The sequence below is a fragment of the Urocitellus parryii genome (assembly GCF_045843805.1).
Source record: "Urocitellus parryii isolate mUroPar1 chromosome 12 unlocalized genomic scaffold, mUroPar1.hap1 SUPER_12_unloc_3, whole genome shotgun sequence".
In the NCBI taxonomy this organism is placed as follows: domain Eukaryota; kingdom Metazoa; phylum Chordata; class Mammalia; order Rodentia; family Sciuridae; genus Urocitellus; species Urocitellus parryii.
This window is the reverse complement of record NW_027551760.1, coordinates 998,174-1,014,063: the sequence shown is the minus strand read 5'-3', so window position 1 is coordinate 1,014,063 and position 15,890 is coordinate 998,174. Positions and strand designations below refer to the sequence as shown.

At 51.2% G+C, this 15,890-nt stretch overlaps 1 protein-coding gene across 1 annotated transcript; it reads right to left on the bottom strand.

Annotated features, from left to right (window-relative positions):
* Window positions 1–1,787: 1,787 nt before the first annotated feature.
* On the bottom strand, window positions 1,788–15,794 carry Tmem127 (transmembrane protein 127). The gene is made up of 4 exons (XM_026414084.2): window positions 15,672–15,794; window positions 14,946–15,269; window positions 5,506–5,670; window positions 1,788–4,661 (listed from the first exon to the last, which is right to left on the bottom strand). The coding sequence occupies exons 2-4, from the start codon at window positions 15,187–15,189 to the stop codon at window positions 4,354–4,356; spliced, it is 717 nt and encodes a 238-aa protein (XP_026269869.1). The 5' UTR covers window positions 15,190–15,269; window positions 15,672–15,794; the 3' UTR covers window positions 1,788–4,353.
* Between the last annotated feature and the right edge of the window lie 96 nt (window positions 15,795–15,890).

Below are 15,890 nucleotides of genomic sequence, written 5' to 3'. Positions count from 1 at the left end.
TGCCATGAATCCCAGCATTCTCTCAACAAATCTCACCCATTCTTCAAGCCCCAATGAAATTTCTTCTGCCTCAGGAAGCCCCTTCCTTGACTTTCAGGTTTCCTGCTGCCTGGCAGCTGGATTGGAAAGCCCTCAAGGATGGGGCTGTGTGTTAATATCCTGCACCCTCCGCATTGGGTCCAGTATATTTGGTGAATGAATGTTGACCCTCTGGCCTAATGAACCTAAGGACAAGAAAGGCCTGTTAACATAATAGAAATTGTATGTGTGCGCTCACATGTGCAAATTTCCCTTGCCCCCATGATCATGAGGCAAACAAGTGGGAAAGAATAAGGGACACCCTCTCCCCACTACAACAAAGCCTACACCGAGCACCCCAAGGTGATTCCGGAAGCTAACTCTCCACCAATAGGGGAGGCACTGGAATTCTGAACGAGAGCGCCCCAAGACAGGTGGAACACAGCGGGCATCGGGGCCACGTGTTCCATCTCACCACAGGGAAGGTCCCTTACAGGGCCAGTTGCCATTTTCTAGAGACAAGGACAGGAACCTCTCAACAGGGCTGCCTACAGGTTCTGCACCCCCAGGTCCCACTCTCAGGGACCTGTATAGCTCCTGAAACAAGCCGTAACACAATTGACCATTCCCACATGGTTAGGCTGAGGAGTCTCTCCACCTGTCCTTCACCACCACGTGTCCTGCGCAGTCAAATGTGCAGGCCAGTCCTCCATCACTGGGGTCAGTGAACTTGTTGCTGAGGGGGCTGTCTTCTCCCACAGCAGTGAAGTCAAGCACTACAGTGAGGAACCCAGTAGTTCTTAGTTCCCAAACCTCCATCCCTAACAGAGTGCCTTCATGTCCGTGTACCCACCAAAAAGTAGTCACGTTCTTTCTTCCACACACTGCCCAACCTTCATCAAAGTGCTACTCCCACAAAAAACTGCACAAAGAGGAAGACTGCAGGCTATTTGAAGACAAGGGCCAGGAAGTTTATTAGTTCCGTTGTGTCTCCCTATAGAACCTTGTGACTCATTAGCATAGTGACCCAGAGCATGTTCAACTGTGGGTGAGATGCCAGCTGGAGAGCCTCTGGGTGTGTGGTGAGGACATCCTTTCCCCTTGGCAACCACCACTTCCTGTTTCCCAAGGGCTTTTTAGTGCCCCTCATGTGCCCCACCGAGGTCCGCAGTTGACTCTACCTTCCAACTGTGGAGTATGAATGCTCGCGGATCTGCAAGGACTGGGGTTACTGGGTCCCTACCTAGCCCCTGGCTGTGACTGCTGCTTCCCCCCCTACTGGGGTGTCAGTCCCATCTGTCCCACCTTCTCACATTTTACACATTTCCTTCACACTGTCATGCCCATGGAGCTGGGTGCCCCCCTTTCCTCTCCCTGTGGCTTTTAGGGCATTCCATGGGCCTTCACCCCTTCTCCCACCAGGTCCTGGTCCCCAGTGCGGTGTTGTCCTTGCCATCCCCTTGGTGGGAATGTCCTCTCCCCCTGAAGCTGCCTGCTCCTCTCCTCTGGAACGGCGCTGTTTCTAGCTGTCCAGCAGACACCTCACTTCCCTCCACAAGGCACAAGGCCATCTCCTGAACTAAGGACATCAAAATCCCGGGAGACAGGATCCTGCCAATCACCGTGTTTCTCATGGAGGCTAATGGTGAGTTGTGCATAACACAAGGGACCCTTCATATGAATGTCTGAGCAGGCAGAAGAGAACAAATTCCCAGCTCCTAATAAAGACGTGTACTCTCCCCAGGAAAAAAAAAAAAAAAGGCCATCTAAATCGGTCGCTCCCCAAGGAAGCCCTAAGCCCTCTGTCACATACACTGGGGCCCAGGCTGTGGGTGGAGAACGGAGTGTGAGCAACACTAGTTCCCAGCAGCACCCGGAAACGACCCCTACAGGTCATCCTGGAACCACTTACTCCCAGGCCTCCCAGCATTGCGTCCTATGGCATCAATGAAAGGGCAGCTCTTCTGAAGCCACGGCTGAAGCCTTCCTCCCCACAGTGAGGTCCAGCAGCTCTCCTGCAGCACCCCAGGGGAGGCAGGGAGAAAGGGCTGGGGCGCCATCGACTGTGTCTAGCTGAAGGGCTTGGAAGTTCCCTGTGAGAAAGGCGTCAGGGCTAGGAGGCCCCTGGAGGTACAGATCTCATGAAGCAGGCACACGCCAAGTCCCTTCTCACTGTTTTAAATCACAAGCCTCATCTATGTCCTCTGCTTTTCCGAGAGGAAGGGAACAGATCAAATTGGAAAAATTGTGACAGAAAAATGACAGGCAGTCATTGGCACTTACATTCTTATCTGTAGTTTGTTTTTTGTTTTGCGTTTTAATTTTTTTTCCTAGAAAAGAAAAACACAACCGGAGGGCTTTTTATGACAAACTATCAGTGTCAGGATGGCAGGGAAAGAAAGGCCAGAGGCATGGGAAGCCAATAAAAAGTGGGTTCCAAATCACGTGGAACGGTCCACAGGGCCGTGCCCAGGCCTTACGAGATGACCGTTCACTTTGGCATGCGAGTTTGGTGCCTGGCCTTCTGGCCTGCTCGCTCAGACACCCACACTCAGAAAAAGCTGGCCACACCTCAGAAACCTGCCAATGACAAACTCAGGACTTGACAGACAGACTTATTAATTTAGCTCCTTGGCTCTGTGCTCAGGCATCACTCGGCAGCCTCTCCTGCCTACGGGACAGGTGTGCAGGAGTGAGGGCATCACCTCGGGGCACGCTTTGGCATCACAGCAGTGAACTCCAAGCAGCCACTCACTCGTGTGCAGACATGGTCCTCACCCACACAAGCATTTGTCCAGACATCCCTGGTCATTCTGGCCAAAGGCGCCTAGGGGCATGACAGTCCCCTTCTGCCACAGCTCAATGGCAGCATCCATTCTGCATTCTTGCTCCAACTGCTTATCACCTCAAGGATGGGAGGAGACTGGAATATGTTCCCTTTTTAGCTCAGCACTGGACATGGCTCCAGAGAACTGAGTACGGACAGCTCAGTCGTCTGAATCCAGGCTGGGGGTGTCTCCCATTTTCCCCATGTGATACTCCAGGTCTCAGGCAGAAAATTCTGCTAGATCTAGAGCAAACAGGGTAGCCAGAGGGATGGAGGGCAACAAAGAGCCAGGAGCACACTGCGACCAGAGTACATTCAAGAAGGGGGCAGGGGCATGCAGCGAGCTGTAGCCCAAGTCACATTCTAGGGGACACACGGAGTCTGAAGGCCGTAGGCAGGCCTGTTGCCTGGTCGGAGTTCCTATGTGGAGACAGGAGGGTCCTGCCCTGCTGTGGCCCCTGTTCCTGAGCTGAGGCCAGGTTCCGTCTCAGTGCTGCAGTCCTGAGGAGCACCACGCTGGCCAGCCAGCCAGGCCACAGTCCTCAGCCCTCTGAGGCGTGCAGCAATGGTTCCACAGGAAGGCCCCAGGGAGCCGCCATTACTGGGAGGAGGGAGCCAGGAGAGAGGGGCTGCATTCTTCTGGGAGATACTCAGGGAGGGCCACCAGGGCTCAGAAGGAGCTGTGGTCCAAACTATTGCAGAGCCAAAAGGGATGGGATTCATTTCTGAAAAATGATAACAGCCTTGTCCCTATTTTAAAAAGAGAATATGGTGGTTGTTGCTTAGTTTTGTTTTTTCCTTTCATTTTAAAAGGCGAAGGGGCTGGGAGATGGAGTCCCCTTCACACTGGTCCTATATAGGCACCAGAAGGCGTGGGCTCCTGCCAGGTCCTGCTCTCCTTGCCTGGCTCCCACCACAGAAGCCAGGGTGGGCAGGGAGGGCGGCCCTCTACTCCCCGATGACGGTGGTTCCTTCTCCCGCGAGGAGAAGTCCAAAGACTAAAGTGCAGAGAATCCAGGGAGTGGACAGCCTGGGACTAGGGCACTCCACGGAGGAAGGAGGTGGTCAACAAGGAGCCACAGTTGTGGAACAAGCTCAGAGCCTGGTGACTCGAGTCTGCCAACATGGTCCCCTTTCTCTCTTGGGCCCTGTTGACAATTTCTCTCTCTGGGAATGTCCACTATTAGCAGCTCCCCAGGGAGTCCTGGTCCCAAAGATGTGGCCCACGATGGGGGAATACTTGTCTGACCATCCCTGGTTGGTAGTGACTAGTGAATGGACGGGAACAGAGGGTGGCAGAAAGGAGAAGGCATTATATAAAGTTGCTGGATCCCAGCTTTTGGGAGGAGGGACACATGGACAACCCTAAAGGCAGAATCTCTCCTGGGGAAGGTTTGGTGAGGATGGTCAGGGTCCTACGGTGAGGCCTATTGGGGAAGCAGGCCCTCTGGGTGTGAGAGGAGCTGCAGCACTGGGGGAGGGGCTGTGGAGGAAGAGCCCAGCTGGCATTAGGGTGTGTAGGCAGGGGGTGGCTGGAATTGGTTGATGACTTCATACTCCGCGGGATAGGGCTCGTTCTCCTCCATCTCAGACAGCAGCTCCAGAGCCTGCTCTTCTTCCTCTGTAGGGTAGTGGCGCAGAAGATTGGCTGCGGTGGCCAAGATTGAGGCTCCACCAGCTCCTGCCACCAGGTAGAAGCTAACTGCAAAGGTGACATAGACCTGGGAGCCATGGTACTTCTTATGTTGCTGCTGCTGGGCCAGGATGAGTTCAGAAGCCCAGTAAGAAAATCCGATGACGGTGGCACACTGCAGGACTGGGGGACAGAGGGACAGCAAGAAGGGGGATTAGCAGATGCCTGTGGCTAGGATGCTTGAGGACCAATCACAGCCTCTTGCTCCATTCTAAGTAGGAGCCTACCTGGCCCCAGGCCCTGCAAGGAGTTCTACGGCCCAAGGCTAGGAACAGCTATCTGACTCCGACTAGACCAGGCAGATTCTCTGTCTAAAGAATTTGCAGTTGGGATACTAAGGTGCCTGGGTATGCTGGGGACCTAAAAAGAATATATAAGAATATAAGGGCTGAGATTGTGGCTCAGTGGTAGAGTGCTTGCCTCGCATGTATGAGGCACTGGGTTTGATCCTCAGCACCACATAAAATAAATAAATAAATAAAATAAAGGTATTGTGTCCATCTAAAACTAAAAAAAAAAAAAAAGAACATAAAATGTGGGAGCTACAGTTGGCTGGCACTACCATTAAATCAAACACACACATCAGCCCAGCCTCCTGCAAAGGCCGGCCTGCAGAGAAGGAGAGCCCGCTGTGCTCTCAGGGGAAGTACAGGGCTGTGGCCTGGTTCCTTCCTTGCTCTTTCCAGGTCCTAAGCTCGAGTCAGCTTCAGCTATTTTTGGAGAGCTGAGGGGTCTCTCGCAGGATTCTAACACTATCCCCTGTCTCCAGCAGTGCCCAGCAGGCACATGCTCCCTGCAAGACCATCTGCAAATGGCTGGAGCAAGCTGCTAATACCCAGTGAGTGCTCCGAGGGCAAGAGCTCGGCACTCGAGCACCTGGAGTGATGTCCGCCTGCAGAAATGAATCCCACCTGCCACTCCCACTCTAGGCCGGGTCCTCCCCTAGGACAGCAGGCCCTGGGCTTACCAGTGAGGATATGGGCAAAGGCATAGCGACGCGTGATCTTCAGGGCTGGATGTTTGGGTCCAAAGACATCCAGAAGGAAGGCGGAGAGGCTGCACAGAATGCCCAGGAAGCAGAAGGCAGCAATGACCCGCAGGAGCAGCACTGTCTGGGGGTTCATGCAGAAATCTGTGGGAGGAGAACCAAAGCTTCAGGCCCCAATCACACCCTGGCATGGGCAGCACCCCACCCCCACCATCCTGTGAACCCAGGGAGCCCTAGAGGACACTGGCTTGGCTCCTGCACGAGCTGGTCTGCAGAGGGACAACCTCCACAGCTGCAGACAGGAACCTTGGGTCCGTGTTCCCATGCACCTTTAAGGCTCTTCGTGCAGCATTCCCCTGCACTTCTCAGTGTTTTTAAAGGTCCTGGCAATTAATGAATGTGGTATGTTAACGCACTCTGCTAAAGGATGCTTGGGGCTTGTGGGGAAAGCCCACTGTCACCTGAGCAGAGACAGAAAGGCTAAGGCCAGAGATCAGTCAATATTGACCCTCTACTTACTCATTCCTTCCCTTTTGTACCAAAAAGAAGTTGAACCTGAAGATAGTAAGTGAAATAAGCAAACCCAGGACAAATACTGAGTTCCCTTATATGAGACACCTGAAATAGTCAAATTCCTAAAGACAGAAAGTGGAATGCCAGGGAGAGTATCATGTTTTATAATGTGTAGAGTTTCAATATGGGATGATGAGGAAATTCTGGAAAGAACAGTGGTGATGTTTGTGCAACGTGTGAACATTCTTTATGTCATTGAACTGAACACCAAAATAGTAAAAAAGAATTTTTTATACCAGGGATTGAACCCAGGGTGCTTAACCTAACCACATCCCTAGCCCTTTTTTATATTTTATTTTGAGACAGGGACCGTTAAGTTGCTTAGGAGCCTTGCTAAGTTGCTGAGGCTGGCTTTGAATTTGCAATCCTCCTGCCTCAGCCTCCTGAGCTGCTGGGATTACAGGTGTGCAACACCATGCCCAGCTAAAATGGTAAATTTTGTTCTTTTTAAATTTTACCACAATGAAAAATAAATAAAATGAAAAGGGGGAAAAGTTGAAGGTGTTTAGAGAAATCAGTAACTAAAAGAAAGTATTAAATGATGCAGAAAGACAGTAGACAGCACTGGCCCATTTGCTTTCACTCCCTCCCTGAACCCTAAAGAACAAGACTTTTTAACAAAGCATAGACCCAAAGAGAAGGGGGCTGGGAAATGAAATTATCAAACTAGATTCACACCACAAAGCCCCAAAAGGCTCAGAAATTAATAGACGTCGCCAAGGTGCACGCATGCTCCCCCTAAATGAGAGAACAACGGAAAGAGAAGATGGGGAGGCAGAGCAATATTCAGAGCCATGGTGAAGGCAGGTCCCAGGGTGACGACAACCAGGCGTCCGATACAGGGATTTACTCTTCCTCACAAAACTTTAGCATCATTTGTTAACTACACAACACTGTTTTGATAGCCATGCAAACTTCCAAAGCTTCTAGAAGCACAGAATAAAACACAGTCTGATCCCAAAAGAAGTCAGATCATGATTAAGTATTTTAAGTATTAATAAAAGTTGAAAATGACCAGGCACAGTGGCACATGTCTGTCATTCCAGCTTCTTGGGAAGTTGGGGCAGGAGAATCCCAAGTCTAATGCCAGTCTCAGTCAGTGAGAACCCATCTCAAAACAAAAAGGGCTGTGGATGTAGACCAGTGGTAGAGCACTTGCCTACCACATGACGCCCTGGGTTCCATCCTAAGTACTGGGGGCAGGGGGGAAGAAAATGGATTTTGCTGACCTATCTGTAATCCCAGCTACTTGGGAGGAGGATTGCATGTCTGAGGCCAGCCTGGGCAATTTAGCAAGACCCTGTCTCAAAATTTAAAAAATAAAAATAAAAAAATAAATTAAAAAAAAAGGTTAGGGAGCCAGGTGCAATGGCACATGTCTGTAATCCCAGCAGCTCAGGAGGCTGAGGCAGGAAGATTGCAAGTTCAAAGCCAGCCTCAGCAATTTAGCAAGGCCCTAAGTGACAGCAAGACCCTGTCTCAATATTTTAAAAAACTAAAAAGTGCTAGGGGGGCTGGGGATATAGCTCAGTTGGTAAAGTGCTTGCCTCGAATGCACAAGGCCATGGGTTCAATCCCCAGCACCACATACAAAAAAAGTGCTGGGGATGTGGCTCAATGGTTAAGCACTCTTAGATTCAATCCCTGGTACCCCCAAAAAAAAAAAAAGGTTGGGGTGTATGGATGTACCTCAGTGGTCGAGCCCCGCTGAGTTTAATACCCAGTACAGCAAAACGAAAGAAAGTCATGGGCCTTAATTTCCCCTCCCCACTCTTCCAGGTGTTGGCCAGCTCTTTCATTCAGGCCACAGGTCAACAAATGATTTAAAAAACCTGGAAAAGGCTGGCCAGACTCAGGGTACAGGATCTCTTCCCAAATCTTGGTCAGGATGAGTCTGTGGGTGGTGATAATCAAGCCCTCATACACATCGATGTATCTTGGGTGCTGGCTGAAAGCATGTTTCAGGCCCCCAGAGGTCTGCTTTCTAAGTCTGGAACAGGGCTGAGAAATCTGGATTTTGACAAGCAGTGCAGGTAACCCTCGAGCATATGGTCCAAGCCTTCTCTCCAAGAAATACTGTCCCAGATCCCAGAGGAAGGTGGAAGGATGAAAGAAAAGTCCAGGAGCGAGGGGCAGGGGACCCAAACCCAACAAAGCAGACTCAACCCAGCAGTTGCCCCACCAAGGGGTCTTGGGCAGAGGGAGGCACTGGACCTTTGTGACTGACAGGTATATCCTACCTCAGGCTCAGAATTCTTCATTCAAATGCTAGCTGGACCAGGACAAGGTTCATGTGCTTCCATCTGGCTTTGGGTCACTCATTGAGCTGCCCTTAGGGATGTCATGATCTCATCTGCTGACCATCTGTTTGGGGCCTGAACAGCCAGCCCCAGTGACGGCAGCGCACTGCCAGGGAGCGAGAGCTCTGCCCACAGCTGGACCAGCCTGTAGTGCATCCAGCCCCTGCAGCTGAGACGGCGTGGCAGGGCTGCAGGAGTCCCAAACCCCACAGCCCTCCATGAAAGAAATGCCTAGGAGGCAGGGGCTGCCCCTGCTTTGCTCTGATTACTGCTAGTAGCTGAGATGGCTCTTCTCAGGGTCTGCGCAGTACTTGGGGGGATGTGGCCGGACGCGAATGTCCTCTGCTGCTTCCAGGAATGCCCTGGAAGAGGTAGGCTGCTCTGCAGCAGGTCTCATTGGGTTCTACTCGCGTTACTCAATGCAGCCAGGCAACGAGTGAAGAAAGGGATTCGTGGGGCTTCAAAAAGACTGCTTTGCTGCTTCCGCTCACTGGTGAGCATAGGATGCTCATTTTATTATCCTTAAAAATGTGTACCTATTGGGGTTGGGGATGTGGCTCAAGTGATAGTGCGCTCACCTAGCATGTGTGAGGCACTGGGTTTGATTCTCAGTACCACATAAAAACAAAATAAAGATATTAAAAATAAATAAAGGTCCATTGACAACTAAAAAAAATTTAAAAATGTGCACCTATTATATACACTTCTATATGCCTGGGGTTCAAAATACATTTATTTTAGTAATAAGGAAAATATGCACGTGATTAAAGCTTCACCTTCCAGATATCCACCAGCCCCTGGCCAGAGACAAACACGGAGGGAGGTGCCCCGCATACCCCTGAGGGAAGAGCCAGCACACCCAGAGTCTAATGTTTTCTTAGTTCATCCTGCCACCACCTGGGGGTGGTTCATCACCCAGCTCAGATGAGGAATCAGGGCCCCAGGAATTAAGTGATTTTCTCCAGGTCAGAGTGACTTCACACCCTGCCCTGTGCTGCTTGGAATCACTAAGCCCCAGTCAGCTGCTTTATTTTCCCTAAGGGAGATAATCAATCAAATCCTAAAGAGGCGCCTGGAGTGGAGGGGTCAGGGGCTGACAAATGCTGCCAGAGCGTCCTCAGCAGCAGCTTGCTGGGCTGCTAAAGGAACAGCTTGCAGCAGGAAAACTCAAGGAAAAAAGAAAGGCAAGAAAGGTTAGGGTCATTAAATAACCGGAAGTGCTCATATGGGGATGTACTGGGCAGAATCTGCTTCATGTGGTGTTTGAGCCTCTGCAGCACTGTGGGCCAGGAGTCCAGTTCTGGGTAATGGTCAGGACACCAGGAAGATTCTGGACTGCAGGTTACCTTGAGCAAGTACTTGACTGCCCTCAGCCTCTTTCTCTCATGAATCAAATGAAAGCAATAATATCTGCTCCTGTCCCAGTCACAGGGTGCAATGAAGGGCCAGCTGATTCCTTGCCAATGACAGAGCAGCCACCTGTTCTGTTATTGTCAGGGGCTGTTACAACTGGGCCACAGCAACATCACCCAGTGTTTTTCTTACACCAACTTTTTGGACCACACAGTTGCCATGTGTGGGTCAGAAGAGGGGTCCACTAAAATCAGACGGAGGGCTCACTCATCAGAACCACAGTGTGGCTCAGAGAAGGGGCTTTCCATCTGAACCTCAGGCAGATTTGCCAGCTGCCTTTCTACACCCCAAAGCTGTGAGGAAGCTCTAAGATTTCATGTACATGCTTATCTCCACTGGATAGCCTCCTAAATTTCCTTGTTTTTGGTTTTTTTTTTTTTTTTTTTTTTTTTGCAGTGCTGGGGATCGAACCCAGGGTCTTGTGCATGTGAGGCAAGCACTCTACCAACTGAGCTATATCCCCAGCCCATGCCCTAAGATTTCAGAAGAAAGAAATTGTGAACTTCCTTTTGCATGACGATAATGGATGATCCAGGAGCCTGCTGCCATGTCTCCGATGGGACTTTCATTGAGAGGTCTCGGCACACAGGAAGGCAGCAGAGTTATCCCAGACCACTGAGGACTCAGTTCAGAGTTTTCCCTGGGGACACGGCCTTACTGTGTCTTGCTTCCCTTTCTATACAGCAGCAGGCAGGGCAGGCAACTGTACCTGCTCTCTCTCCAGAGGAGGACTAGAGGCACAGGCCCCAAGGGTTATGTAGGTGTGACTTTATTTGTGGAAGAGGAAGGCACGTGGGGCAAGGCCCTGACTTTAAATCCAAGCAGTGGTTAGGTCCACCATACTCTGGTGAAACATACACCCTGTCCTCCAGTTGTGCTCTAGCCTGTTTATTTTGTTAAACACTGCTTGACTGTCCCCTCGAGTCACCAGGAAAGAAGGCAGCTGCTATGTAATAGGATCCCAGGGAGCTGACTTTGCCCAAGGTCACTGGTGAGTCACAGGGCTGGATTTGTTTTGAAGGCCCTGGCTCTTCCTGTCTACCTGCCCATTACTCTAACCCCCTCCTGACCTATGTGGGCTGTAGGCAGGAAGACTATAGTGGCTTCTGACCAGCTTCCTGCTGCTGTCCCACCTCCCTCCTCCTCATTGGGTCCCTGTGAGTTAGAGGCACTTCCCCATTGTCCCAGTCCCTCTCTGTGTGCATGGTCCTACCTGCCAGCCTCTCCTCACTGACTTTCTTAGCTTCTAGACACATCTCAGGCCTCCAACAGGGCCCTCTAGTGTCCAGCCAGGTCTTTCCCATAGACAGCAATGATGCTAGTCCAGATGACTAAGGTCAGGCCCTGCAGGGCCTTGCAGTGCCAGCTGCCTCATTTCCACCCGCAGGTACACAGGCCCTCTCAGGAAAGCCCTGGATCCTCCAGTGGCTGCTGTCAATCGTGAGTCACCTGATTCCAAATTCCAAACTTCCTCATTCTCCAAAGATGCTTCCTGAGGCTGTTCATGGAGCTGTCCTTGCTGGCCTCACCGGGGAGACAGAAAGGGGGTATGGGTCACCCCTTCCCCAGGTCTGAATATTGCTCTGAACCCAGAGCCAAGTTCAAGAGCTATGTGTTGAGCAGGCAGCCCTTGGGGGTTGGAAGAATTTAGGACAGAACCTTCTGAGCTGGGCTGCACTTGTTAAAGCCTCTTTGGTTGAGTGGAGGATGAGTGGCTTTGCCTTGGGATCACCAACCTGAGCCTGATCACTGAGGCAGAGGGGGACAAAGAGCACAGCTCTGGCTGGGCTTGTGATCAAAATTCAACCAGAACGGGGAAATGATAAGCCTTGGGCATATCTTTTTTTTTTTTTTTTTTTTTTTTTTTTTTTTTTTTAAGAGAGAGTGAGAGAGGAGAGAGAGAGAGAGAGAGAGAGAGAATTTTTTTTTTTAATATTTATTTTTTTAGTTCTCGGCGGACACAACATCTTTGTCGGTATGTGGTGCTGAGGATCGAACCCGGGCCGCACGCATGCCAGGCGAGCATGCTACCGCTTGAGCCACATCCCCAGCCCCAGCCTTGGGCATCTCTGACTAAAAGAAACAAAACTGAACACACTAAGGCGGGTGGTAATAGAGAATGGATTTCGGCATCAATGCCACCCAGATTAGCTGTGTGCTCCTGAGCAGATTACCCAATGTACCTGAGCTGAGACGGTTGTGAAGTGGGGCTGATGACCGTACCTACCAAAAAAGATGTTTAGCAGAAACCGAAAGGTGACATAGAGTGTACTTAACATAATGCCAACACTAGCGCTGGTGCGGCCAGTTGGCCTGCCCCACTCCTCATGGCACGAGGAAGCCTGGCAGGTCTGTTCTTCCCCTGGAAGCATCTATCCATCTGTGCCCAGCAGCTCTGCTCCTCTTGAGATGTGAAATATCCCCAGGTCAAGTTTCACTATCTGTCAGGTCCTGAGGATCAGCATGGTCGCCCAGGATGCGACATGTCTGAAAGCTCACTGGATACCAAAACCAACAGGTAAAGAAAAGGGAGAAGAGGAGCAATCAGGGACTTCCTGATTCTTTGCCTTCTCCTGTTTCTGTGACAGCTCACAAAGCACCACTGCCAACTCTCCTGTGAACAGACACCATGTGTTCCTGCTTGCACTGGACAAGGAGACAGCCACGGGCAAGCCACAGAAAAAAGCCATGGGCTAAGACCTCTAAACACATAGCAGAAGTAATGTAAAGGTTAAGGTAACAGATTTTATGTAAGATGAAATTTCTTAGAAAGGGTAAATACATATGTGAACATAGGAGAACATACACCAAGAACTTCTTTTTATTTTTCACATGCCTTTGACAAGGATGCACACTAAGGCAAGGTCATTCTTTTTTTTTTTTTTTTGGGGGGGGGGTGTGCCAAGAATTAAACTTTGGGCACTTGGCCACTAAGCCACACCCCAGCCCTATTTTGTATTTTACTTAGAGACAGGGTCTCACAGAGTTGTTTAGCGCCTCGAATTTTCTGAAGCTGACTTTGTTTTTTTTTTTTTTTTTTAAAAGAGAGAGTGAGAGAGGAGAGAGAGAGAGAGAGAATTTTCAATATTTATTTTTTAGTTCTCGGCGGACACAACATCTTTGTTGGTATGTGGTCCTGAGGATCGAACCCGGGCCGCACGCATGCCAGGCGAGCGCGCTACCGCTTGAGCCACATCCCCAGCCCCTGAAGCTGACTTTGAACTTGTGATCCTCCTAAGTGATCTTCCTATCTCAGCCTACCCAGCCACTGGGACTACAGGCGTGTACAACCACGCCTGGTTTGTGAGATTATTCTTTGACAGTTACAGTAAAACAGAATAAAAACCTTAAATGAGAGACAGAATCGCTGTACATTGGTGTCACATTGGAGTCTTGGCTAGGCACCTAGCTGGGTCGCCTTGAGATCACTTCACTGTTTTGAGGCACAGCTTCCTGGATTTCTGAAATAAGGATGTGGGACCAGACTGCCTCTCCCTGGGTCATGTGAATTTTATGAACTCCCACACCCAGGATGATCTTCAAAGAGGAAGCACCATGAACTCTCCCTGTTTGTAGGTGACACGGAACCCCTGAAACTCCATGGGGTGAAGTGCAAAAGGCCTAGAGGAAGTGGTAGGAAGGTGGCAACTGTACTTCCCAGAAGGCAGATGCAGGGGGAATGTGCTGAGGGGAAGATCATGCAAATTCACTTGAATTTGATGGCCCTTGTGCCATCAGCTACATGACATGGAAAAAGCTGCACATCCCCAGGCCTCCATTGGTTTTAAAGAGCCAACCCAGGCCAGGGCACCATTCAGGGTGAAATCTGGAAGCAAACCAGAAGTCCCCAGCCTGTTCTCTATAAAATCATCCAAAAGCCTCTAAAACTCAAGAGAAGCAAAACATTAAGAGAATGATCAGAGGGCTGGGGTTGTGGCTCAGTGGTAGCGTGCGAGGCCCTGGGTTCGATCCTCAGCACTACATAAAAATAAACAATTAAAATAAAGATGATTCATGTCCAACTAAAAAATAAACATTAAAAAGAGAGAGAGAGAGAGAGAGAGAATGATCGGAGAAAGATAGCATTAGGCTACTACAGAATAAGATTTCTCAGCATAGATCTGCAGATATGATATATGACCCTATGCACAGAGGGGAAATAAGACCTTTTCACCAAACTCCAGGGCTTGAATCCTTCAAGAGACAACATACAGATATCTAACAGGAAGGGCTTCTAATACCGGGGCAGCAGATATCTGGAATACATCACAACCAGGAAGAGGCACAGAAGGAAACAGGAAGACTTTTAAGAATGGTTGATAAATGGGGTGATAAACTGTGATGTTTCTAAGGGATGTCTGGGGGTTCACTGACCATTTTTAGCTTAGAAATCAGATAGTATAGTCCTACCCTCACACTACACAGCCTTTACCCCCATTATAATGGAGGTAGGACAGGGCAGGATGAGGCACAGAGCTTCTTGAGACAGGCCCTCCTGTGGGCTCTGAACTCCTGCCTTGCCAAGTAAAGAGAACAGTCACTTTCTTCTGCCTACCTGAATGAGAAAACAACAAAGCAACTTTACCTCAGTTAGGCTACTTATAAGAGTTTCAGGAGCCAAATTCCAACTGTTTGTTGGCAATGGAACTGACTTCTGATGACCCAAAATGCCGTGGACCCCCTTTTTCTTTGAGAAAAGTACAAATACCATAGAATTAAAATATTTTTTAAAACCTAGCCATATTAAAAGTTCCTTTTTTTCTCCATCAATCAGGCTGACCTAAAGCTGCTTTCCTGTATCTCCCTATAGGTTCCTTAGAAGAGTATGGCTAATCACGACCCTTAGCACCCTTATCTTTTCTCCACATATAGCGCCCTTCCATGGGCAGAATCCTAAAATAACAAGGAGTCCGGATTAGCATGGCTGTGAGGAGTAGGTGCTTAGCAGAAGAACATTAGAATTAATTAGAGGTCGGACCCCATACAGAGCCACCTGGTGGGCATGGACACCAAGAAGGAACGGGTTGTTTCCTTCAACCAAGTGCTACCCCCTCCCCCCAATTATCTCTGCTTCAGCTAGTCCCACATACTGCACGCCCCCTGGCCCGGAGGGCAGGAGCACGGCGCCCTCACCTTTCAGCAGGTCCGGGTGCACGTAGCCCAGCACGTCCGAGACCCCCAGCTCCTGGCGGGAACAGGTGCCTCCGTGGATGTGCAACCAGGCGGGCTCGGCGAGGGCAGTGCACAGCGCAGTGATAGACAGGGCGCCAGGCAGGGCCGAGGCCAGGCTACGCTCCGGCTGCTTGGGCAGAGCGCTGCCTCCCGGACTCCTCCGCCGGCGCCCGCCGGGCAGCCCTGCGCCTCCAGGGGCATACATGCCCGGGGCCGCCCACCGTCGCTCTGCGGTCGCTGCTGGTCGCCGCCGACCTCCGCGGGGCGCGCAGAGCCTGCCTGTCCCTGTCCCGGGAAGGAGAGCGATGCACTGGGTTACCGGCGCGAGGCTGTAAGAGCCGACACCAGGGGGTGGGGGGTGGGACCCAGGGCGGAGCGGAGGCTGGAGGACTGCGGGATTCGGGGGGCGGGGACCGGGGACTCTGGATTAGAGATGCGGGACCCAGGCAGAGAGACGGTCGGGGACCAGATGGGGTCTGGGCACACCGGGACAGGGAGGGCGGAGGTACTGGGGATCGACCACTGGTGGTGGGATGTCTGCACCCCGGAGTCTGGGCCAGAAGGTGCCCAGGGTCGGAGGACGCGGCTGGGCCGCGGGGATCCGGGACCGATGGTCGGGGACCGGCACTTTGGGGTACAACCTGCGCGGAAAAAAAGACCCTCCCCATTCTGCCCCCTGCTTCTCACCGGTTAGCAGGCCTCAGGGCTGGAATGGCGCCGCTCCGCCTCGTCACGGGCTTCTTAGCTGCCCGGGGCCGAGCTATCCCAGGCCCCAATCCCGCAACGCCCAGACCGACCCGGTCCGATGCACTTCCGGCTTCCTCCTCCTGGGCCACCACCTCCTCCGGCGTCGGGCCCCGTCCCCCGCGCGCGTCACGGCGTGCGCGCGCCGCCAGCTCAGCGCAG